Source organism: Oncorhynchus mykiss, chromosome 14 (assembly GCF_057628025.1).
Source record: "Oncorhynchus mykiss isolate SJ-2025 chromosome 14, ASM5762802v1, whole genome shotgun sequence".
Classification (NCBI taxonomy): Eukaryota; Metazoa; Chordata; class Actinopteri; order Salmoniformes; family Salmonidae; genus Oncorhynchus; species Oncorhynchus mykiss.
Genome location: NC_143035.1, coordinates 20761153 through 20785498, shown reverse-complemented (window position 1 = coordinate 20785498; position 24346 = coordinate 20761153). Strand labels below are relative to the sequence as shown.

The following is a 24346-nucleotide window of genomic DNA, read 5'->3' as shown; positions in this document are numbered from 1 at the left end:
CTTTAAGCTATGGTTAATAAGGCTATAAGCTATGGTTAATAAGGCTGTAAGCTATGGTTAATAAGGCTTTAAGCTATGGTTAATAAGGCTTTAAGCTATGGTTAATAAGGCTATAAACTATGGTTAATAAGGCTATAAACTATAGTTAATAATGCTGTAAGCTATGGTTAATAAGGCTATAAACTGTGGTTAATAAGGCTATAAGCTATGGCTATTAAGGCTATACGCTATGGTTAATTAGGCTATAAGCTATGGTTAATAAGGCTATAAACGGTGGTTAATAAGGCTATAAACGGTGGTTAATAAGGCTATAAGCTATGGTTAATAAGGCTGTAAGCTATGGTTAATAAGGCTATAAGCTATGGTTAATAAGGCTATAAGCTATGGTTAATAAGGCTTTAAGCTATGGTTAATAAGGCTATAAGCTATGGTTAATAAGGCTGTAAGCTATGGTTAATAAGGCTGTAAGCTATGGTTAATAAGGCTTTAAGCTATGGTTAATAAGGCTTTAAGCTATGGTTAATAAGGCTAGAAGCTATGGTTAATAAGGCTTTAAACTATGGTTAATAAGGCTATAAGCTATGGTTAATAAGGCTATAAGCTATGGTTAATAAGGCTATAAGCTATGGTAAATAAGGCTATAAGCTATGGTTAATTAGGCTGTAAACTACGGTTAATAAGGCTATAAGCTATGTTTAATAAGGCTATAAGCTATGGTTAATAAGGCTATAAACTATGGTTAATAAGGCTATAAACTATAGTTAATAATGCTGTAAGCTATGGTTAATAAGGCTATAAACTGTGGTTAATAAGGCTATAAGCTATGGTTATTAAGGCTATACACTATGGTTAATTAGGCTATAAGCTATGGTTAATAAGGCTATAAACGGTGGTTAATAAGGCTATAAGCTATGGTTAATAAGGCTATAAGCTATGGTTAATAAGGCTATAAGCTATGGTTAATAAGGCTGTAAGCTATGGTTACTAAGGCTATAAGCTATGGTTAATAAGGCTATAAGCTATGGTTAATAAGGCTATAAGCTATGGTTAATAAGGCTATAAGCTATGGTTAATAAGGCTTTAAGCTATGGTTAATAAGGCTATAAGCTATGGTTAATAAGGCTGTAAGCTATGGTTAATAAGGCTTTAAGCTATGGTTAATAAGGCTATAAGCTATGGTTAATAAGGCTATAAGCTATGGTTAATAAGGCTTTAAGCTATGGTTAATAAGGCTTTAAGCTATGGTTAATAAGGCTATAAACTATGGTTAATAAGGCTATAAACTATAGTTAATAATGCTGTAAGCTATGGTTAATAAGGCTATAAACTGTGGTTAATAAGGCTATAAGCTATGGCTATTAAGGCTATACGCTATGGTTAATTAGGCTATAAGCTATGGTTAATAAGGCTATAAACGGTGGTTAATAAGGCTATAAACGGTGGTTAATAAGGCTATAAACGGTGGTTAATAAGGCTATAAGCTATGGTTAATAAGGCTATAAACTATGGTTAATAAGGCTATAAGCTATGGTTAATAAGGCTATAGGCAAATATATTTTCCAAGGTACTCCTGTGTAACTCTTAAAAGCATATCTCTTCGAAACATGAGAGTAAGTGGAACATCTTCATATAGAAGATTAAAAACAAGCCTAAATCATGTTTTGTAACACTGCTCCCTAGATTCCAGTAGAACCCCTGCAGTACTTTTGGTTTTCCTCTGTGGTTTGGACACGCTCTTCTGAGGGATCTCGTCCATGGAGGATGTTTCATCGTCCAGCGATACATCCATGCAGCCGTTGGGCTCCGGCCGCAGGTGGATGTAGGTGTAGTCAGACTCCAACATGGTCCCGTACGTATGAACTACAACAACAAGAGAAAACAGTAGTACACTCAATATGACTCCTAGTTCTGTAATATTATTGTGAGACTGAACTAAAGCAACAGTCAGAGATAATGACAGGAGTTAGTGGAAATACTACAAATGAAACCGCATACAAATTAAACTGCATACCTTCATCAAAAATGTGCAGGTTTTAACAAAGTGATAAATCAAATCAAAATGTAATTATCACCTCCACAGGATAAAACGTGTGTAAACGGTATGGTAAAATGCTTCTTTACAAGCTCTTCCTCAACAATGCAGTATTCGATATCAAAGGTAAAGAAATTGAAAATCCAGAATAGAATCTTGAAAAGAACACGGAATCAATACTAGGTCAGATAAAATAAAACCCACAAGATAAATGCTCTGGGGTAGAAGTTGGATTCAGTTAATACACATGTGGTACCAACATTACAAAAAATACTCCTTCCCCTAACCTCCTAGAGAGTAGCAACAACAGAACAGAATTCGTACTCATGCGTTTCTCATCCAGAATGTTGTTTGGTGACTCCATGTTAAGAAGGGCTGCCGCAGCCTCATTGGTCTCCATGTTATCCTCTGTACCCGATACCGTCCTTTCTACTGGCCAATCAGACAGGGATTGTCATCAGAACAAGAAACAGACAGCTTTAGAGACAAACTTGAAAGGATATTACAATCAATAAGGGTGAATTCTAGGTAATTTAGATAGTACCAGGCCCTGTCCGGAATCAACTCCTAGCTCCTACCCCCTAGGCATGCATGCATATCATGCCCTCCTCCCCCTCACCTGAGAGGCCCACGTCTCCGACCATAATGGGCTCCTCCATCACATGTACAGTGTTGTCCACCATAATGCCGTTGGTCACCTCGTCCGACTCCATGCCCGAGTAGACCTGCATGAGGTCAGCAGCGGGCACCTGTTCCACGATGACTGCTGGGAACACGGACGGATCATCCAGCTGGACACACAGAGAGGCCAACAGAAGACAGAGACCACAGTTGTTAGACCACAGACGTTAGACCACAGACCACAGTCGTTAGTCCACAGACTTTAGACCACAGACGTTAGACCACAGACGTTAGACCACAGACCACAGTCGTTAGTCCACAGACGTTAGACCACAGGCGTTAGACCACAGACGTTAGATCACAGTCGTTAGTCCACAGACGTTAGACCACAGGCGTTAGACCACAGGCGTTATCCTTTAAGTACTACAGCCTTTGTAAAGTTAATGTAGACTTATACACTGTGCTTTACAGTTGCTCTGGTATATCTCACACATTGGCTTGATCCCCATGCAGCTGAACAAAATGAACTACTTACACAGAGAGAAAGAGAGAGAGACAGAGAAAAACAGAAAAACAGACAGACACAGACAGACAGACAGACAGACAGACAGACAGACAGACAGACAGACAGACAGACAGAGAGAGCAAGAGCTAGACATATCTACATAAACCCACATTTCTCATGTGACCAACATGGCCTCATCCTAACAAGAATTTAAAAACTGCTGGTAATAACGCTACATATATATTTTTAAAGAATATCAGAATGCTTTTTCCCTACCACATCTCCGGATTCCAACCGCAAGCTCTGAACCATTACACCGAATCATCGCAGCTAGCTATCTGCTATCCGAGTGGCTACTCCTGGCTAACGTCTCTGTCCCGAAACAAGCACCAGTTAGCCTGGAGCTAGCCCTGAGCTAGGCCCATCTCCTGGCTAGCCAAAGAGGTCCACCAGCCAATTCTTGGACTACAATACCTCTTTTGTCAATTGGACTGGACCTTTTACTGCCGACACGGAGCCCCACCAATCCATCACGACTGGTCTACCGACGTAACCATCCGAGGTGGATTCAACAGGTTCTTCCATTGCGACGTCACCTGAGGCTCATCTGCTATCCCTGGCCCGCTAGCGCACTGAATCGCTGTGTCTCCAGCTCACCTAGCATAGTAGCGACTACTGAATTGGCTCCCTGACTCATCTAGTGCTACTCATTGGACCCTATGATCACTCGGCTACACATGCCTCTCCCTAATGTCAATATGCCTTGTCTATTGCTGTTTTGGTTAGTGATTATTGTCTTATTTCACTATAGAGCCCCCAGCCCTGCTCAATATGCCTTAGCAAGCCCTTTTCTTTCCACCCCCCACACATGTGGTGACCTCACCTGGCTTAACTGGTGCCTCTAGAAACAAAACCTCTCTCATCGTCACTCAATCAATGCCTAGGTTTACCTCCACTGTACTCACATCCTACCATACCGTTGTCTGTACATTATGCCTTGAATCTATTCTTCCGACACTCAGAAATCTGCTCCTTTTAATCTCTGTTCCGAACGCACTATACGACCAGTTCTTATACCCTTTAGCCGTACCCTTATCCTACTTATCCTACTTATCCTCTGTTCCTCTGGTGATGTAGAGGTTAACCCAGGCCCTGCAGCCCCCAGCACCACTCCCATTCCCCAGGCGCTCTCATTTGTTGACTTCTGTAACCGTAAAAACCTTGGTTTCATGCACGTTAACATCAAAAGCCTCCTCCCTAAGTTTGTTTTATTCACTGCTTTAGCACACTCCACCAACCCTGATGTCCTAGCCGTGTCTGAATCATGGCTTAGGAAGTCCACCAAATCCTGAAATTTTCATCCGTAACTACAACATCTTCCGACAAGATAGAACTGCCAAAGGGGGCATAGTTGCAATCTACTGCAGAGATAGCCCGCAGAGTTCTGTCATTACTATCCAGATCTGTGCCCAACAATGAGTTTCTACTTCTAAAAATCCACCTTTCCAGAAACAAGTCTCTCATCGTTCCCGCTTCTTATAGACCACCTTCAGCCCCCACCATATGTGAATTGATTGCCCCCCCATCTATCTTCAGAGTTCTAACTGTTAGGTGACCTAAACTGGGACATGCTTAACACCCCGGATGTCCTACAATTTAAGCTAGATGCCCTCAATCTCACACAAATTATCAAGGAACCTACCAGGTACAACCCTAAATCCGTAACCATGGGCACCCCCCTCTTAGATATCATCCTGACCAACCTGCCCTCTAAATACACCTCTGTCTTCAAGCAGGATCTCAGTGATCACTGCCTCATTGCCTGCGTGCGTAATGGGTTTGAGGTCAAACGACCATGACCTGGCCCGGGTGTCCTGGAAGGATATTGACCTCATCCCGTCAGTAGAGGATGCCTGGTTGCTCTTTAAAAGTGCCTTCCTCACCATCTTAAATAAGCATGCCCCATTCAAAAAATGTAGAACTAAGAACAGATTTAGCCCTTGGTTCATCCCAGACTTGACTGCCCTTGACCAGCACAAAAACTTCCTGTGGCTTCTGCATTAGCATCGAATAGCCCCCGCGATATGCAACTTTTCAGGGAAGTTAGGAACCAATATACTCAGTCAGTTAGGAAAGCTAAGGCTAGCTTTTTCAAAAATAAATTTGCATCCTGTAGCACTAATTCCAAAACGTTTGGGGACACTGTAAAGTCCATGGAGAATAAGAGCACCTCCTCCCAGCTGCCCACTGCACTGAGGCTAGGAAACACTGTTACCGCCGATAAATCTATGATAATCGATCATTTCAATAAGCATTTTTCTATGGCTGGCCATGCTTTCCACCTGGCTACCATGGCCAACAGCTCAGCACCCCCTGCAGCAACTTGCCCAAGCCCCGCCCTGCTTCTCCTTCACCAAAATCCAAAATCTGGATCCCTACAAATCATCCCTACACTGGTCATCCCCAAAGCCAACTCCTACTTTGGCCGCCTTTTCTTCCAGTTCTCTGCTGCCAATGACTGGAACGAATTGCAAAAATCACTCAAGCTGGAGTCTCATATCCCCCTCACTGACTTTAAGCATCAGCTGTCAGAGCAGCTTACCGATCATTGCACCTGTACACAGCCCATCTGTAAATAGCCCACCCAACTACCTCATCCCCATATTGTTATTTATTTTTTGCTCCTTTGCAACTCAGTATCTCTACTTGCACATTCATCTTCTGCACATCTATCACTCCAGTTTTTAATTGCTCAATTGTAATTATTTCGCCACTATGGCCTATTTATTGCCTTACCTCCCTAATCATACTACATTTGCACACACTGTTTACCCATACTTTCTATTGTGTTATTGACTGTACGTTTGTTTATCCCATGTGTAACTTTTTTTTTTTATCTAGGCCAGGTCGCAGTTGTAAATGAGAACTTGTTCTCAACTGGTCTACATGGTTAAATAAAGGTGAAATTTAAAAATATATATAATTAAATAAATTAACACTGTTAACCCATTCACTTCTACAGTATCATACCTCATGAACACTGTCAACCCATTCACTCCTTTCATATCTCCTGAACACTGTCAACCCATTCACTCCTTTCATACCTCATACCTGTGTCTTTTTGCTGGGGATTCCAGACACGCTCCCCCATTTCCAGCACAACATTTCTGAACATGGGAAGAGGAAATTACCAGAGCTCTGGCCAAACTGAGTACACTTGAGTATAAAAAAACATTAAGAACACCTGCTCTTTCCACGACATAGACTGACCAGGTGAATGCTATGATCCCTTATTGATGTAACTTGTTAAATCCACTTCAATTCATGTAGATGAAGGGGAGGAGACAGGTTAAAGAAGGATTTTTAAGCCTTGAGACAATTGAGAAATGGATTGTGCATGTGTGCCATTCAGAGTGTGAATCAGCAAGACAAAATATTTAAGTGCCTTTGAATGTGGTATGGTACTAGGTGACAGGCGCGCCGGTTTGTGTCAAGGACTGCAATGCTGCTGGGTTTTTCATGCTCAATAGTTTCCCGTGTGTATCAAGAATGGTCCAACACCCAAAGGACATCCAGCCAACTTTTTTATTTTATTTAACCTTTATTTAACTTGACAAGTCAGTTAAGAACAAATTCTTATTTTACAATGACGGCCTACCCTGGCCAAACCCTCCCCCAACCCGGACGACGCTGGGTCAATTGTGCGCCGCCCTATGGGTCTCCCGATCACGGCCAGTTGTGATACAGCCCGGGATCAAACCAGGGTCTGTAGTGACGCCTCTAGCACTGAGATGCAACGCCTTAGACCGCTGCGCCACTCGGGAGCCCAACTGTGGGACTCATTGGAGTCAACACGGCCCAGCATCCCTGTGGATAGCTTTCGACACCTTGTAGAGTCCATGCCTTAACGAATTGAGGCTGTTCTGAGGGCAAATGGGGGGGAGCAACTAAATATTAGGGAGGTGTTCTTAATGTTTGGTATGCTCAGTGTGTAAGAAACTGTAGCGTATGGCAACCAAGCCCACCTGGCAACCCTTTGAACACTGACCGCTTCTACCAGTGTTTCTCCTAGCTTATTTTCCAGGCAGGTTGCATGCAAACATCCAGGGTCTATTTAAATACATATCGCCCTATACAATGGTAGGGGAAACACTGTCTACAGTTGGCCTACCCATGTGACATGGCAGTTATACTGACAGGACATGTGGCAGTTATCCAGACAGGACATGTGGACACAACAAGCTTCTCTCATTTCTCATTGTTTGAGGTCCTTGTGGAGTAAACAAACAGTTGTATTTTCCTTCAGCACAGTTATTTTGCTGTCTTCAACAGTACCATAACATGATTGTTGTTTTTTTCCCATTACGTGGGTGGTTCCACGAAATGAGTGTATTTTGCGTCCCTTTGATATCTTAAGTATAAATTGTGCACAAATATTGAAAAGCATGTTATATTCAGTAATGTGCCCTTCAATACAGACCACATTGAGAATTCAATGAATCAAATAAAAATAAATGTATATGAATAAAGACTTAAGTGCCAAAATGTCCCTCCATGCACTTCTGTGACTTCCAGGAATTTTAACCCACTTAACCCCAGAATGTCTCCACATTTTTATCATCATTGTATCATTTCTAAAGATTATTATTTATTTAATGTGATTAGTGATTCATTTAAAGTTTTCTTTTGTCTCTCATTTTAAGGTTAACCTTGCTACATGAACTGAACTCTCGTTTTTAATATGATGAAAATATTCCCTTTTAAATACTATTTTCAAAATAAATATTGAACATCTAATAGCCAAATCATGGTGTAAAAGCAGGTGAGCTGGTTCTACTCTATTTGTACATTTTCTGGTGTTTTGTGGTGGAAATGTAATTTTTTTATTGTGAAGCTTCAGCTTGCATTCCATTGCCCATCCCTGCTGCACACAACAACCTTCCATTCCCCCTGTCACAAGGTGATTCATGGCTGATTTAAGATGACATCGTCAACCCTGTTACTTTATTTGGCACTAAATAGGCACTTACTATGAAATGGGAATATGTATTTTATTAGGTTGAACATGTGCTCTTTATGACAGAATGTTAAAATTAGATAAAATCAAGTGTTTTTTTTCACCAAGTCACAAATCTCAAAAGGCACAGAATTTGTGGCATGGCCCATGCCCTAAAAGCTCCAGTCCCGGCTTGAAAGCAGGCAGGACTCCTAGCTTGCAGGTATTTTACTTCAGTTTAAGCTATTCTAAATATCAAACAAACAAAAATGCTCTAATGAAATGGTGCAAAGTATTATAGCCTGATTACACTCATAGCCAGAAGAAACAAATGAATTCAGTGTCAGTTTCTGAAAATAACCAAGAGATGGCAGCAGACTACAGCTCATTGCCTGATTATCATATGATCTATGATGCTTTGTCCTGCCCAAACAGTTCATGCAAGTTCTCAATCATTAGAAAACAATTAGTGGCCAAATACTTAGCCATACTGAAAGGCAGTAACAACATTTTGACTTAAACTTCCAAAATGGTTTTAATGGAATAGCCTAACAACGTGCAGAGTTGTAGGACTTTACCTTTCCAATCCCTTGAGATAGTCTTTGTTATGTTGTGGAACATTATAAGCGTTCTGCTTTTTTGGTAATTCTTGTCCATTTTAGTAATTATATTTCTATGGTCTCTCTCTCTTTCTCTTTCTCTCTCTCCTCTAAAGCACAAGTTTCCATTGTTGTGGTTGAACCCCGGGAACTCCAGGTGTCTAAGCTTTGAGCCTTGAGCCCACGGAGGGACTAGGGAGTCCAAGGCTACATCCACTCAATGCTACACTTTAACCAGATAACTAACAGTACACTAACAGCACAATGCCACACACAACTGCATTATGTTGAATCATTAATCCTCTATGGGTCATTACCATACAATTAAACTATGTAAACATAGCTATGAGTTCAGCGACTGTTCTAGTAACTTCACAGACAGAGTCCATGCTAAATTATTTTCCATGATGTCAGCACTAACGATCAACAGTTGGCCACGAGACCACTTGGGAAGTATAAAATAAAGGATGCTGTTGTTGTGTGCGCTTGACTATAAAAGATGAAATGTCATTGACGTAATGGTCTCAGACTATAGTAGCATCTCAGTCAGTAGGGAGTCCCATCTGGGTTCACTGATGTGAGAGAGCACCAGTGAGTCTGCTGAGTTCACTGCAGTGTATTAAACCCCACACTGTCTCCCCTCCATAGCAAGACCAGACCATGACAGACCGAATCCCACACAGAATCTGCTGACGGGCAGAAGATGTCTGTGTCTGTCTACTGTTGTTGTTTTGACATAATGGGGCTCAGTTGCACCTGGAGGGTTTGTCACAAAGCAGGATCAAATAGTTAGCCAGCGAGATAGCTTTTGTGCATACAGTGCATTCAGAATTATTCAGACCCCTTCACTTGTTCCACATTTTATTATGTTACAGCCTTATTCTAAAATTAATTAAATTATTTTCCCCTCATCAATCTACACACAATACCCCATAATGACAAAGTAAAAACATTTTTGCAAATGTATAAAAAAATTACAACTGTAAAATCACATTTACATAAGACCCTTCACTCAGTACTTTGTTGAATCACCATTGGCAGCGATTACAGCCTCTAGTCTTCTTGGGTAAGACACTACAAGCTTGGACCACCTGTATTTGGGGAGTTTCTCCCATTCTTCTCTGCAGATCCTCTCAAGCTCTGTCAGGTTGGACAGGGAGCGTCCCTGCACAGCTATTTTCAGGTCTCTCCAGAGATGTTTGATCGGGTTCAAGTCCGGGCTCTGGCTGGGCCATTTAAGGCCATTCAGAGGCTTGTCCCGAAGCCACTCCTGTGTTGTGTTGGCTATGTGCTTAGGGTCATTGTCTTATTTGAAGGTGAACCTTCACCCCAGTCTGAGATTCTGAGCGCTCTGGATCAGATTTTCATCAAGGATCTCTTTGTACTTTGCTCTGTTCATCTCTCTCTCGATCCTGACAAGTCTCCCAGTCCCTGCTACTGAAAAACATCCCCACAGCATGATGCTGCCACCATGCTTCACTGTAGGGATGGTGCCAGCTTTCCTCCAGACGTGACACTTGACATTCAGGCCAAAGAGTACAATCTTGGTTTCATCAGACCAGAGAATCTTGTTTCTCATGGTCTGAGAGTCCTTTAGGTGCCTTTTAGCAAACTCCAAGTGGGCCTTTTACTGAGGAGTGGCTTCTGTCTGGCCACTCTACCATAAAGGCCTGATTGGTGGAATGCTGCAGAGATGGTTGTCCTTCTGGAAGGTTCTCACATCTCCACAGAGGAACTCTGGAGCTCTGTCAGAGTGACCATCGGGTTCTTGGTCACCTCCCTGACCAAGGCCATTTTCCCCCAATTGCTCAGTTTGGCCGGGTGGACAGCTCTAGGAAGAGTCTTGGTGGTTCCAAACTTATTGCATTTAGTATTTTATTTGAATCTGGCGCTCTGCATTTTCCCTGGCAATTGGCCAGTTGAGACATTTGCATCCCGCCTATCCCCAAGAGGTTATTAAGAATGATGGAGGCCACCTTCAATGCTGCAGAAATGTTTTGGTACCCTTCCCCAGATCTGTGGCTTGACACAATCCTGTCTCGGAGCTCTACAGACAATTCCTTCGACCTCATGGCTTGGTTTGGTTCTGACATGCATTGTCAACTGTGGGACCTTATATAGACAGGTGTGTGCCCTTCCAAATCATGTCCCGTCAACTGAGTTGACCACAGGTGGACTCCAATAAAGTAGTTTAAACTAGAGGTCGACCGATTAATCGGAATGGCCGATTAATTAGGGCCGATTTAAAGTTTTCATAACAATCGGAAATCTGTATTTTTGGGCACCCATTTACCTTTTTTTTAATTTTTTTTTTACACCTTTATTCAATCTTTATTTAACTAGACAAGTCAGTTAAGAACACATTCTTATTTTTAATGACGGCCTAGGAACGGTGGGTTAACTGCTTCGTTCAGGGGCAGAAAGACAGATTTTCACCCTGTCAGCTCGGGGGATCCAATCTTGCAAACTTACAGTTAACTAGTCCAACGCAATAACGACCTACCTCTCTCTCGTTGCACTCCACAAGGAGATTGCCTGTTACGCAAATGCAGAAAGCCAAGGTAAGTTGCTAGCTAGCATTAAACTTATCTTTAAAAAAACAATCAATCATAATCACTAGTTAACTACACATGGTTGATGATATTACTAGATATTATCTAATGTGTCCTGTGTTGCATATAATCTGACTGAGCATACAAGCATACAAGTATCTAAGTATCTGACTGAGCGGTGGTAGGCAGAAGCAGGCGAGTAAACATTCATTCAAACAGCACTTTCGTGCATTTTGCCAGCAGCTCTTCCTTGTGCATCAAGCATTGCGCAGTTTATGACTTCAAACCTATCAACTCCCGAGATGAGGCTGGTGTGACCGAAGTGAAATGGCTGACTAGTTAGTGAGCGTTAACAGCGTTTCAAACTTCACTCGCTCTGAGCCTTGGAGTGGTTGTTCCCCTTGCTCTGCATGGGTAACGCTGCTTCGATGTGGTGGCTGTTGTCCTTGTGTTGCTGGTTCGAGCCCAGGGAGGAGCGAGGAGAGGGACGGAGGCTATACTGTTACACTGGCAATACTAAAGTTCCTATAAGAACATCCAATAGTCAAAGGTTAATGAAATACAAATGGTATAGAGGGAAATAGTCCTATAATAACTACAACCTAAAACTTCTTACCTGGGAATATTGAAGACTCATGTTAAAAGGAACCACCAGCTTTAATTTGTTCTCATGTTCTGAGCAAGGAACTGAAACGTTAGCTTTCTTACATAGCACATATTGCACTTACGTTCTTCTCCAACACTTTGTTTTTGCATTATTTAAATCAAATTGAACATGTTTCATTATCTACTTGAGACTAAATTGATTATATTGATGTATTATATTAAGTTAAAATAAGTGTTAATTCAGTATTGTTGTAATTGTCATTATTACAGTACCATGAAGCCGTGGCGACCCAGTACCATGAAAGTGTGGCCGTCCAGTTCCATGAAAACGTGGCGACCCAGTACCATGAAAACATGGCGGCCCAGTATCAAAACATGGCCGCCCAGTATTAAGAAAAAGAGACGGCCCGGTATCATGAAAACATAGTGGCCCAGTACCATGAAAACATGGCCGCCCAGTATCAAGAAAAAGAAACGGCCTAGTACCATGAAAACGTGGCGGCCCAGTACCATGAAAGTGTGGAGACCCAGTACCATGAAGGCGTGATGGCCCAGTACCATGAAAACGTGGCAGCCCAGTACCATGAAAACATGGCGGCCCAGTACCATGAAAGCATGGAGGCCCAGTATCATGAAAGCATGGCGGCCCGGTATCACGAAAACATGGTGGACCAGTATCATGTTGAACAAAAGGAGTCAAGAGACACTCTAAGCTAATTAAAGGTGTAAAACAGAGTATGTAATTTAGAACGAATTACACAAGAGCCATAATGGCTGCCTCTAGGGAAACCAGAGAGATAACGATCACTAGGTGATTTTCATCTCCAAGTTCCCAGTTTCGGCTATGAAAGCAAGCCCCTGTGTGTGAGAGGTTCCCCTATAATCAACTCGGTTCTGCTTTACCTGCCTATGACGCCGTTGTTAGCCCCACCTACCTATTTTCAACATCCCCTAATGGGGCTGATAGAGGAAGTGAATGGCAAACATTGCCACACCACAGATAACTGAAATAATTAAAACGGGGTGTGTTTTTGAGAGACTAGACCTTATGGAGTTCTGTACTTGAATGACTGTTCAGTTAAATGCGAGAGTGGGTGTAAATAATGTAAGTGTATGACCACAGCAGGCTGCCATATAACTCTACTAGCAGGCTGCCATAGAACTCTACTAGCAGGCTGCCGTAGAACTCTCATAGCAGGCTGCCATAGAACTCTCACAGCAAGCTGCCATATAACTCTAATAGCAGGCTGCCATAGAACTCTAATAGCAGGCTGCCATAGAACTCTAATAGCAGGCTGCCATAGAACTCTAATAGCAGCTTTCAGACACTAAACTGAGCTAAACATCATTATGAAATCATTACACTGTGGCTCTGATTCAGGGAGCTACTTATTGACTGTGAAATCCAATATAAGAAGGCTAGTCATTACTGTCCAGCAAGCTAGGCTAGCTGTGGCTTTCTCCGATTCCAACAGCCCCCATATGGAAAGATAAATCCTTCAGACTAGCTAGCTCCGGCAAAAACAAAATGGACACCTTCATTAGTGTTAGCACTAAATATATATAAGTTAAGTTTAAGAGCTTTTTTCAAGCTACCAGGTGGACAGGCAATGTAATCCTCTGAGCAGGGAGAAACCCTAGAGGAGGCCTGTGTTATTTCCACACAACAGGTATGTCTGGTTAGGCATGAACCAGGACATTCAGGCAAGAGTATCCAGCGACAACTCATCCATCCACATCTACACAAATACAAAACGCAGACACACACACACGGCACAAACATCAGGCACACACACACACAAACCTGTTCCACAGAATTCAGACAAAGATGTGGAGGTAAGATAAACACACCTGGGCACTGAAGTGCACTTACACATACAAACCGTACATTTTGTGCTGTAAATTGACTGGGTCTTGGCAAAGACCAACCCTCTCCTCCCACGCACACTAAAAGAGTCACAACTCCAGGTCTCTCACACTTTCCGACTCTGTCCTCCCAACAGCCCACACTCCATATCCCAGCCCTCTCCTTGCCATCCCTTCATACTCCACTCCTTCTCTCCATCTCTCCATACTAAGTGAACATATGGAATTATTTCAAGATGATCATACCATGGATCATTTAGCTATTTGATTTTAAAATGTTATACCCCTTTACATTTACAATTAGTAGAAAAAATATTGAATTTGGCCTTTACTTCTATAGCCCATAGAAATGCACTGAATAACACATTCATAAATGTAAAAAAAAGACAGTCCAAAAATAAATGTGTATTATGTTACTTAGAGTAACGTGCAGGAATCCTTCATGGTGAATCAGGCACATCCGATGCGATATTACAACAACAAAGTTACTGCAAACAACGAACACCGTTTTTCCCCCTCAGACATGATTGCACGCGTGTTAGAAGAGCACAATATGTAGTGCAAGTTTTTTTTTACCATGTTGCGCGATGCACCTCAGCTCAGCAGCAAAAACTATAACAATGGTGGTGAGGTGGCCAGTGGTGCCGTTTCCCCCTACTGCAAATTCCATCTTGAAGTTTTCTATATTGTTGGTAGTGGTACATCATGATAACACTACTGATATCGACTACTACTAAACCCCAATGTAATGATAGGTACCTGGTTTATCTCATCCATCCCATTGCTAGCGAACTCAAACACCAACTCGTTGGGCTGCACCGAGGTCGCCATAGTGATGGAGGTCCGAAGGTAGGACGCAGACGGACAGACGGGGAGGGTGATTTCCTACCCCTCTAGGGAGTGTCCAATCACAAGGAAACCACCAGATTGAACCAAAGGTTGAGAGGTCCGTGATACTGAGGGTCAAAACAAAATGGCTTCCCTTCTTGAGAATATCCAGTGGCCTCCTCACTCTTGTTTCTTTTCTCTGTGGTCCCTGTTAAGGTGTGGTGCAAAGTGAGAATGAGAGACCCAGGAATCAGAGAAGAGCCGCACAGATGGATGGAGGCAGCCTCTTCCTGGGGCCTGCTGCGTCTGGAGCATCTATGCCTGCCTGAGAGAGAGGAGAGAGAGGAACATGTCAGTAAACAGTCATTAGGAGCCAAGTGTGTGTGTGTGTAAGAAAAATATCCCAGCCAGCACAGTACTGTTCGGGTCAGCACCAAAGTGTGAAAAGGATCTAGGAGACAGCCATGGGCCTGACTCTCTGCTTGCTCCCATGACAAGACTGCTGGTTTCAGTGGATCATTCAGATCCTTGGTTCCTTGTTGGCTCAGAGGGCCCCAACCGCCTGCCTGCTTGGCTCAGAGGGCCCCAACCGCCTGCCTGCGTGGCTCAGAGGGCCCCAACCGCCTGCCTGCTTGGCTCAGAGGGCCCCAACCGCCTGCCTGCATGGCTCAGAGGGCCCCAACCGCCTGCCTGCTTGGCTCAGAGGGCCCCAACCGCCTGCCTGCTTGGCTCAGAGGGCCCCAACCGCCTGCCTGCTTGGCTCAGAGGGCCCCAACCGCCTGCCTGCTTGGCTCAGAGGGCCCCAACCGCCTGCCTGCTTGGCTCAAAAGGGCCCCAACCGCCTGCCTGCTTAACAGGTCCTCTCACAGTCTTCCAAAGTACAATCAAGAGTAGCACTGAGCAGACTGAAAAATGCACCATGCTTTCCAATACATGCATCACCCGGCTTCACATTGTCACTCTTGCACTCCCTTGAAACTGTGTGTGATTATAGCTGCCTGTCTCCTTGATGAGTACCTATATTAATGTTAAATGTGTGTGATTATATCTGCCTGTCTCCTATAGGTTATACCAGTGCGATGTTCAACATTATGTAAAGTGTCACGACCACCATTTCTGCTGGTGTCAGATCATAACTACCATCCAGCACTGTTGTGTCCTTGAGCAAGGCACTTAACCCCTAAATAATAACCCCTAAATAACAATCCCTACATAACAACCCCTACATAACAATCCCTACATAATAACCCCTAGAGAATAACCCCTAGAGAATAACCCCTACATAATAGGGGGCGTTGCACTGCGTTAGACCCTGTGCTTTTCCCAAAATGTGTTGGGTGTGTTTCTGCTGTCTGGAAAACACATTTCCTTCGCACAATGACAAACATATTACTGTTCAATTCTACAACCATTTCATGTACTTAGATCAGGTTACAGAATCTCATGACGGATAACAAACATGATTTCAGGAATCATGACAGAAGCCAACGTTTTTACATAAACTCAGAAGTGGTCGACCTCATAATCATAATCGGTCGACCTCTAACCCAGACTATTTACATTGAACCCCCCCCCCCCTCCCTTTCTTTCTCTACTGTTGCAGGGTGGGGCCTGTTTGCCTTGAAATGTCTGACCAAGTGCATTCCTGGTCCAATTGTGTCTCTGAGAGGGTGGTGAAAAGGGGGGGGGGGGGGGGGGGGGGGGTGAGAGAGGGAAGATGTGTGGGGTTCAAATTAGGAGAGGAGAGGAATACTGTAGCATTTCTTAATATTATTCAGTTCCTTTGGCTTTGATGCCTCATGACTGAACGCTCTAAGAGACTCTGGGTTGAGGTCAGTGATAAAGTAGTCTACAGTACTACTGCCAAGAGACAAGCTATATATGTACCTACCATAGGAGTCCCATCGAAGCCTACCATTGACTATGTACATACCCAGTGTTCGTTTCCCAACTTTGTGATTAAAAGTTGCTTGTTTCTTCCCAGTCTGCTCATAACATAAAGCTCAGATGAGAGAAAGGGGGAGTGGAAAGGAATAATGGGACAAGGGGGTGAGGGGACACTTGCCCCCTCCTAGGGGAATGGACCTCCTGGTGTGGGTAAATGGGGGGGTGCTTCCATTCCAGGCACCACATTAACCCCTCTCAGTGGGCACAGTGACAACTCTGACAGCTCGGTCTGCTAGGTGACTCTGCGCAAAAAGCAGTGAGACAGGATAGGGACCACACACGGAGCAGACAGCACACATAAACCTGGACTAGGCAGAATCTCCTCTCTCTGCTTCTCTGGGAACAATGTAAACATCTACAGGTCAAGTTCATATGGGAGCCCAGTGAAGAACGTAGGCATCTACAGGTCATGTTCATATGGGAGCCCAGTCCTGGCTGCATAGAGATAAAGTATATTTATTTTAGGCACATTTCATTCTATGCAGGATACAGTCTATGACATCATTGGTACTGCCCAACTCCAATGCTCCCTTCTAGACTTAAAGGGACAGTTCACTTCAAAGTCAAAATCAATCGCTTAAAATGTAAATCAAATCAAATTTGATTTGTCACATGCGCCGAATACAACAGGTGTGGACCTTACTGTGAAATGCTTACTTACAAGCCCTTAACCAATAATGCAGTTCAAGAAATAGAGTTAAGAAAATATTTATTAAATAAACTATAGTAAATAAAATTACAAAATAACAATAACGGGGGTACAGGGGGGGTACAGGTTAGTCGAGGTAATTTATAAAGGAACTATGCATAGATAATAAACAGCGAGTAGCAGCATTATAAATACAGGGGGGGGGGGGGGGGGTCAATGTAAATAGTCTGGGTTAGAGGTCGACCGATTATGATTTTTGATTATGATGATTATGATTGGAAGACCAAAAAAAGCTGATACCGATTAAATCAGCCGATTTTTATATACATAAATTTGTAATAATGACAATTACAACAATACTGAATGAACACTTATTTTAACTTAATATAATACATAAATAAAATCAATTTAGTCTCAGATAAATTAAACATGTTGGTTTAAATAATGCAAAAACACAGTGTTGGAGAAGTAGGTAAAAGTGTAACATGTGCCATGTAAAAAAGCTAACATTTAAAGTTCCTTGCTCAGAACATATGAAAGCTGGTGGCTCCTTTTAACATGAGTCTTCAATATTCCCAGGTAAGAAGTTTTAGGTTGTAGTTATTATAGGAATTTATTGGATTATGTCTCTCCCTACCATTTGTATTTCATATACAGTGCCTTGCGAAAGTATTCGTCCCCCTTGAACTTTGCGACCTTTTGCCACATTTCAGGCTTCAAACATAAAGATATAAAACTGTATTTTTTTATGAAGAATCAACAACAAGTGGGACACAATCATGAAGTGGAACGACATTTATTGGATATTTCAAACTTTTTTAACAAATCAAAAACTGAAAAATTGGGCGTGCAAAATTATTCAGCCCCTTTACTTTCAGTGCAGCAAACTCTCTCCAGAAGTTCAGTGAGGATCTCTGAATGATCCAATGTTGACCTAAATGACTAATGATGATAAATACAATCCACCTGTGTGTAATCAAGTCTCCGTATAAATGCACCTGCACTGGGTGTGATAGTCTCAGAGGTCCGTTAAAAGCGCAGAGAGCATCATGAAGAACAAGGAACACACCAGGCAGGTCCGAGATACTGTTGTGAAGAAGTTTAAAGCCGGATTTGGATACAAAAAGATTTCCCAAGCTTTAAACATCCCAAGGAGCACTGTGCAAGCGACAATATTGAAATGGAAGGAGTATCAGACCACTGCAAATCTACCAAGACCTGGCCGTCCCTCTAAACTTTCAGCTCATACAAGGAGAAGACTGATCAGAGATGCAGCCAAGAGGCCCATGATCACTCTGGATGAACTGCAGAGCTCTACAGCTGAGGTGGGAGACTCTGTCCATAGGACAACCATCAGTCGTATATTGCACAAATCTGGCCTTTATGGAAGAGTGGCAAGAAGAAAGCCATTTCTTAAAGATATCCATAAAAAGTGTCGTTTAAAGTTTGCCACAAGCCACCTGGGAGACACACCAAACATGTGGAAGAAGGTGCTCTGGTCAGATGAAACCAAAATTTAACTTTTTGGCAACAATGCAAAACATTATGTTTGGAGTAAAAGCAACACAGCTGAACACACCATCCCCACTGTCAAACATGGTGGTGGCAGCATCATGGTTTGGGCCTGCTTTTCTTCAGCAGGGACAGGGAAGATGGTTAAAATTGATGGGAAGATGGATGGAGCCAAATACAGGACCATTCTGGAAGAAAACCTGATGGAGTCTGCAAAAGACCTGAGACTGGGACGGAGATTTGTCTTCCAACAAGACAATGATCCAAAACATAAAGCAAAATCTACAATGGAATGGTTCAAAAATAAACATATCCAGGTGTTAGAATGGCCAAGTCAAAGTTCAGACCTGAATCCAATCGAGAATCTGAGGAAAGAACTGAAAACTGCTGTTCACAAATGCTCTCCATCCAACCTCACTGAGCTCGAGCTGTTTTGCAAGGAGGAATGGGAAAAAATTTCAGTTTCTCGATCTGCAAAACTGTTAGAGACATACCCCAAGCGACTTACAGCTGTAATCGCAGCAAAAGGTGGCGCTACAAAGTATTAACTTAAGGGGGCTGAATAATTTTGCACGCCCAATTTTTCAGTTTTTGATTTGTTAAAAAAGTTTGAAATATCCAATAAATGTCGTTCCACTTCATGATTGTGTCCCACTTGTTGTTGATTCTTCACAAAAAAATACAGTTTTATATCTTTATGTTTGAAGCCTGAAATGTGGCAAAAGGTTGCAAAGTTCAAGGGGCCGAATACTTTCGCAAGGCACTGTATATTTTACTATTGGATGTTCTTATAGGCACTATAGTATTGCCAGCCTAATCTCGGGAGTTGATAGGCTTGAAGTCATAAACAGCGCTGTGCGAAAGAGCTGCTGGCAAACGTAGGAAAGTGCTGTTTGAATGAATGCTTACGAGCCTACTGCTGCCTACCACCGCTCAGTCAGACTGCTCTATCAAATCATAGATGTCACGTTCTGACCTTAGTTCTTTTGTTATGTCTTTGTTTAGTATGGTCAGGGCGTGAGTTGGGGGGGTTGTCTATGTTCTTTTTTCTATGATTTGGGATTTCTGTGTTTGGCCTGGTATGGTTCTCAATTAGAGGTAGCTGTCAATCGTTGTCCCTGATTGAGAACCATACTTAGGTAGCCGGGTTTCACTTTTGAGTTGTGGGTGATTGTTTTCTGTTTGTGTCTGTTGCACCTGACGGAGCTGTTTCATTTGTTCTCTTTTGTTACTTTGTATTTAGTGTTCAGTTCAGTTTATTAAAAGGATGAACACTTACCAGTGGGTTAGAGAGTTGGACTAGTAACCAAAAGGTTGCCAGTTCAAATCCCCGAGCTGACAAGGTAAAAATCTGTCGTTCTGCCCCTGAACAGGCAGTTAACCCACTGTTCCTAGGCCGTCATTGAAAATAAGAATTTGTTCTTAACTGACTTGCCTAGTTAAATAAAGGTAAAAAAAAAAATACATAAAAATAAAACACTGAATGCAAGAGAAGTGACACCATTTCCCTAGTTAATATTGCCTGCTAACATGAATTTCTCTTAACTAAATATGCAGGTTTAAAAAAATAGACTTGTGAATTGATTTTAAGAAAGGCATTGATTTTTATGGTTAGGTACATTGGTGCAACTATTGTGCTTTTTTCACGAATGCGTTCTTGTTAAATCATTACACGTTTGGCGAAGTGGGCTGTGATTCGATGATAAATTAGCAGGCACCGCATTGATTATATGCAACTATAAGCTAGTAAGCTAGTTAAACTAGTAATATCATCAACCATGTGTAGTTAACTAGTGATTATGTTAAGATTGATTGTTTTTTTATAAGATACATTTAATGCTAGCTAGCAACTTATCTTGGCTCCTTGCTGCACTCGAGTAACAGGTGGTCAGCCTGCCACGCAGTCTCCTCGTGGATTGCAATGTAATCGGCGTCCAAAAATGCTGATTACCGATTGTTATGAAAAATTGAAATCATCCATAATTAATCGGCCATGCCGATTAATCGGTTGACCTCTAGTCTGGGTGGCAATCTGATGAATTGTTCAGCAGTCTTATGGCTTGGGGGTAGAAGCTGTTAAGGAGCCTTTTGGACCTAGACTTGGCACTCCGGTACCGCTGCCGTGCGCTAGCAGAGAGAACAGTCTTATGATGTGGGTGACTGGAGTGTATGAGTGTATGAAATGTATGAGTGTTTTGTGAATACGGGCCTTGAGAAATTTAGATTTTTAAATTAACTGTCCCTTTTAGAGATGCCAGAATATGATATGACCCCTACAATCCTGTCTCACTTCTCTGTTCAATTTCCCTTTTCTCCTATTCAGCATGCCATCCACCATGACTGTCTGTTAGAATTTGAAAGTGCCATGAATCAACCAAACTATTATGTTATCTTAGTCCGAGAGTTTAGAGATAAGCTTGTGACTGAATGAATCATTCGCACCGTCCAATCACAAGTGGGTTATCTGATGCTAGCCAAACGCCTGTTATCAGATCAATAGAAATATCAAGGTGGAAGGGCCTGGCTTTTCTATATGATGGGTTAAATGTGAACAATGTCAATGTGTGAGAGTGTGTGTGTGAGAGTGTGTGTGCGCACATGCGTGTACTCTATATCCCTCCTGTTACTGAATCATTGATTTGGGTGGCCCAGTGCTGAGGGCAGACAGAGATACTACAGTCAGTCATTAGAGAGACCTGCACAGTATCCCAGAGCACATGACAACAGCTGCCTTGTCTGCACAGGCAGAGGGAGGCTGAGATCACTCTCAGCCAGAGGAGAGGAGAAACAAGCAAAGCAAAACAGAAGGGAGGAATGCTCTCTTGCTCTGTTAAAGTGTTCCTCAATTTCACAAGCCTCCACAGAGCAAATAAAGCAGTGTGACTTTAGGCTGGGTGGGGCCACTCTAGACCAGCCTCAGACTGCAGGAGTTAGTAGAAGTAATTACCACTCCACTGTGGCTCACGTCACGTGACTGATGGTTGACTTGCTCCACACACTCCCTCCCTCAAACATGGCTATCTGTTGTAGCGTATTCTCAGCTCTATGTACTGTAGGAGGAGGAGGAGCTAGCTGAGAACAGACAGCAGAAGACTGCTCTCCCTCTCCCAAAGTAACTAGCAGTCGCAATAACAACCAATTAGAGGCCTGGGGTCTGTTCAAAAGGGAGCGATGTTACAGAGCGTTGTATTGTGTAGAACAGATATGACTGTCTGTCAGGTGGAATAGAGATTACCAACTGGGCAAAAAACAGTTGATATGACTATCTGTTATGTGGAATAGAGATTACCCACTGGGCAAAAAACAGTGGATATGACTGTCTGTTATGTGGAATAGAGATTACCCACTGGGCAAAAAACAGTGGATATGACTGTCTGTTAGGTGAAATAGAGATTACCCACTGGGCAAAAACTGGTTGGAATCAATGTTGTTTTCATGTCATTTCGACCCCAAAAAATCTATCTGATGATGTTGAATCAACTTGGAAAACTGACTGGATTTGCAAAAAGTAATCAACGTAAATTTTTACCTAAATGATTTTGTTTTGAATTCACGTTAGTTGACAACTCAATCAAATGTATATAAAACATTGAACTGCAGTCTGTGCTCAGTGGGTAGCATAGGCTCAACTTGTTAGGCCTACCTTTCTATCTGCAATGTTCTGAACGTTTCACGAAATGTAATACACCCGTGTAACAAACGCACAGCTCCCAGCAGGCCATGCTTCCCTCCTCTTCGCTCTCCACAGCTGAGCTCATTGTTGACCATGAAAGGAGGTAATTTAAGTCAATTGAATGACTAGGCAATGAGTCAGCCTGCATGTGGCAACCACGCAAACATTGTGGGAAACAAGAAAACCGACCAAGAACAAACTATTCTTATCGACCCCGGTTACTTGCTCGAATTACAAAATGTGAGATGTTCAATGTTCAAAAGAGGTGACGTTGTTATAGGGTGGTTGGAGAATGCTCCGATGGTTCTGGTATAACTATGTGATGGGCGGTAGTATTATGGGTGGTGCTGCTTGCTCTAACACTCACTAGCCCTGTATTGAGAGTGTAAGATCATGGCCTCAATGCTGTCAGCTCAAGAGTCTCAGAATAGCTCCTGATCTAATGAGCGCTTTTGGGGTGGAAAGGGGAGAAAGTTAGAGGGAAGACAGGGAGAGTGTGGAGTTCTTTCCTGCTTGGTGATAGCGGGGAAACTGACTATCACTGGCATTTCAGGGTGGATGGAGAGGATAGACAAGAGAGTGGGCATAATTCATTCTACTTCCGGCGCCGACAGAGATGGACGCCTCGCTTCGCGTTCCTAGGAAACTATGCAGTATTTTGTTTTTTTTACGTGTTATTTCTTACATTGGTACCCCAGGTAATCTTAGATTTCATTACATACAGTCGGGAGGAACTATTGAATATAAGAGCAACGTCAACTCATCATCATTACGACCAGGAATGTGTCTCTCCCGAAGCGGATCCTGTGTTTTGCCTTCCGCCCCGGACAATGGATCAGATCCCAGCCGGCGAACCAAAACAACGAGGCCGTAAAAGGGGCAAACGAAGCGGTCATACTACACGCCAATGTCCAGTCTCTTGACAACAAGGTTGATGAAATCCGAGCAAAGGTAGCATTCCAGAGAGACATCAGAGACTGTAACGTTCTTTGCTTCACGGAAACATGGCTCACTCGAGAGATGCTAACGGAGTCGGTGCAGCCAGCTGGTTTCTTCACGCATCGCGCCGACAGAAGCAAGAAGAGGGGCGGGGGGGTATGCCTTATGATTAACGAGACGTGGTGTGATCATAACAACATACAGGAACTCAAGTCCTTCTGTTCACCTGACTTAGAATTCCTCACAATCAAATGTCAACCGCATTATCTACCAAGGGAATTCTCTTTGATTATAATCACAGCCGTATATATCCCCCCCCCCCCCCCAAGCAGACACATTAATGGCCCTGAATGAACTTTATTTGACTCTATGTAAACTGGAAACCACATATCCTGAGGCTGCATTCATTGTAGCTGGGGATTTTAACAAGGCTATTCTGAAAACAAGACTCCCTAAATTCTATCAACATATCGATTGTGCTACCAGGGCTGGTAAAACCCTGGATCATTGTTATTCTAACTTCCGTGATGCATATAAGGCCCTCCCCCGCCCTCCTTTCGGAAAAGCTGACCACGACTCCATTTTGTTGCTTCCAGCCTACAGACAGAGACTAAAACAAGAAGCTCCCGCGCTCAGGTCTGTTCAACGCTGGTCCGACCAATCTGATTAAACGCTTCAAGACTGCTTCGATCACATGGATTGGGATATGTTCCGCATTGCGTCCAACAACATTGACGAATACGCTGATTCGGTGAGCGAGTTCATTAGAAAGTGCATCGGTGATGTTATACCCACAGTAACGATTAAAACATTCCCAAACCAGAAACCGTGGATTGATGGCAGCATTTGCGCGAAACTGAAAGCGTACATTTTTTTTTAGCACTCACTTCCGTCCTCATGAAGTGCTTTGAGAGACTAGTCAAGGACCACATCACCTCCACCCTACCTGACACCCTAGACACACTCCAATTTGCTTACCGCCCCAATAGGTTCACAGACGACGCAATCGCAACCACACTGC

The 24346-nt window shown here is 42.9% G+C and overlaps 1 protein-coding gene across 14 annotated transcripts in view; it reads right to left on the bottom strand.

The window, feature by feature from the left end:
• Window positions 1-24346, bottom strand: part of elf1 (E74 like ETS transcription factor 1) — an 80169-nt gene that overhangs the window by 9662 nt on the left and 46161 nt on the right. For 5 of the 14 annotated variants that reach the window (XM_090198566.1, XM_090198567.1, XM_090198565.1 and 2 more), the window contains 4 exons: window positions 14537-14930; window positions 2652-2823; window positions 2357-2461; window positions 1705-1860 (listed from right to left, as the gene is read on the bottom strand). In XM_090198566.1, the coding sequence (XP_090054692.1) occupies window positions 1705-1860; window positions 2357-2461; window positions 2652-2823; window positions 14537-14608 (505 nt within the window). In that variant the 5' untranslated portion in view covers window positions 14609-14930. Of the gene's footprint in view, window positions 1-1704; window positions 1861-2356; window positions 2465-2651; window positions 2824-14536; window positions 14931-24346 lie in introns of all 14 variants that reach the window. The other 9 variants (XM_021561490.3, XM_090198561.1, XM_021561489.3 and 6 more) reach the window with 3 other exon arrangements.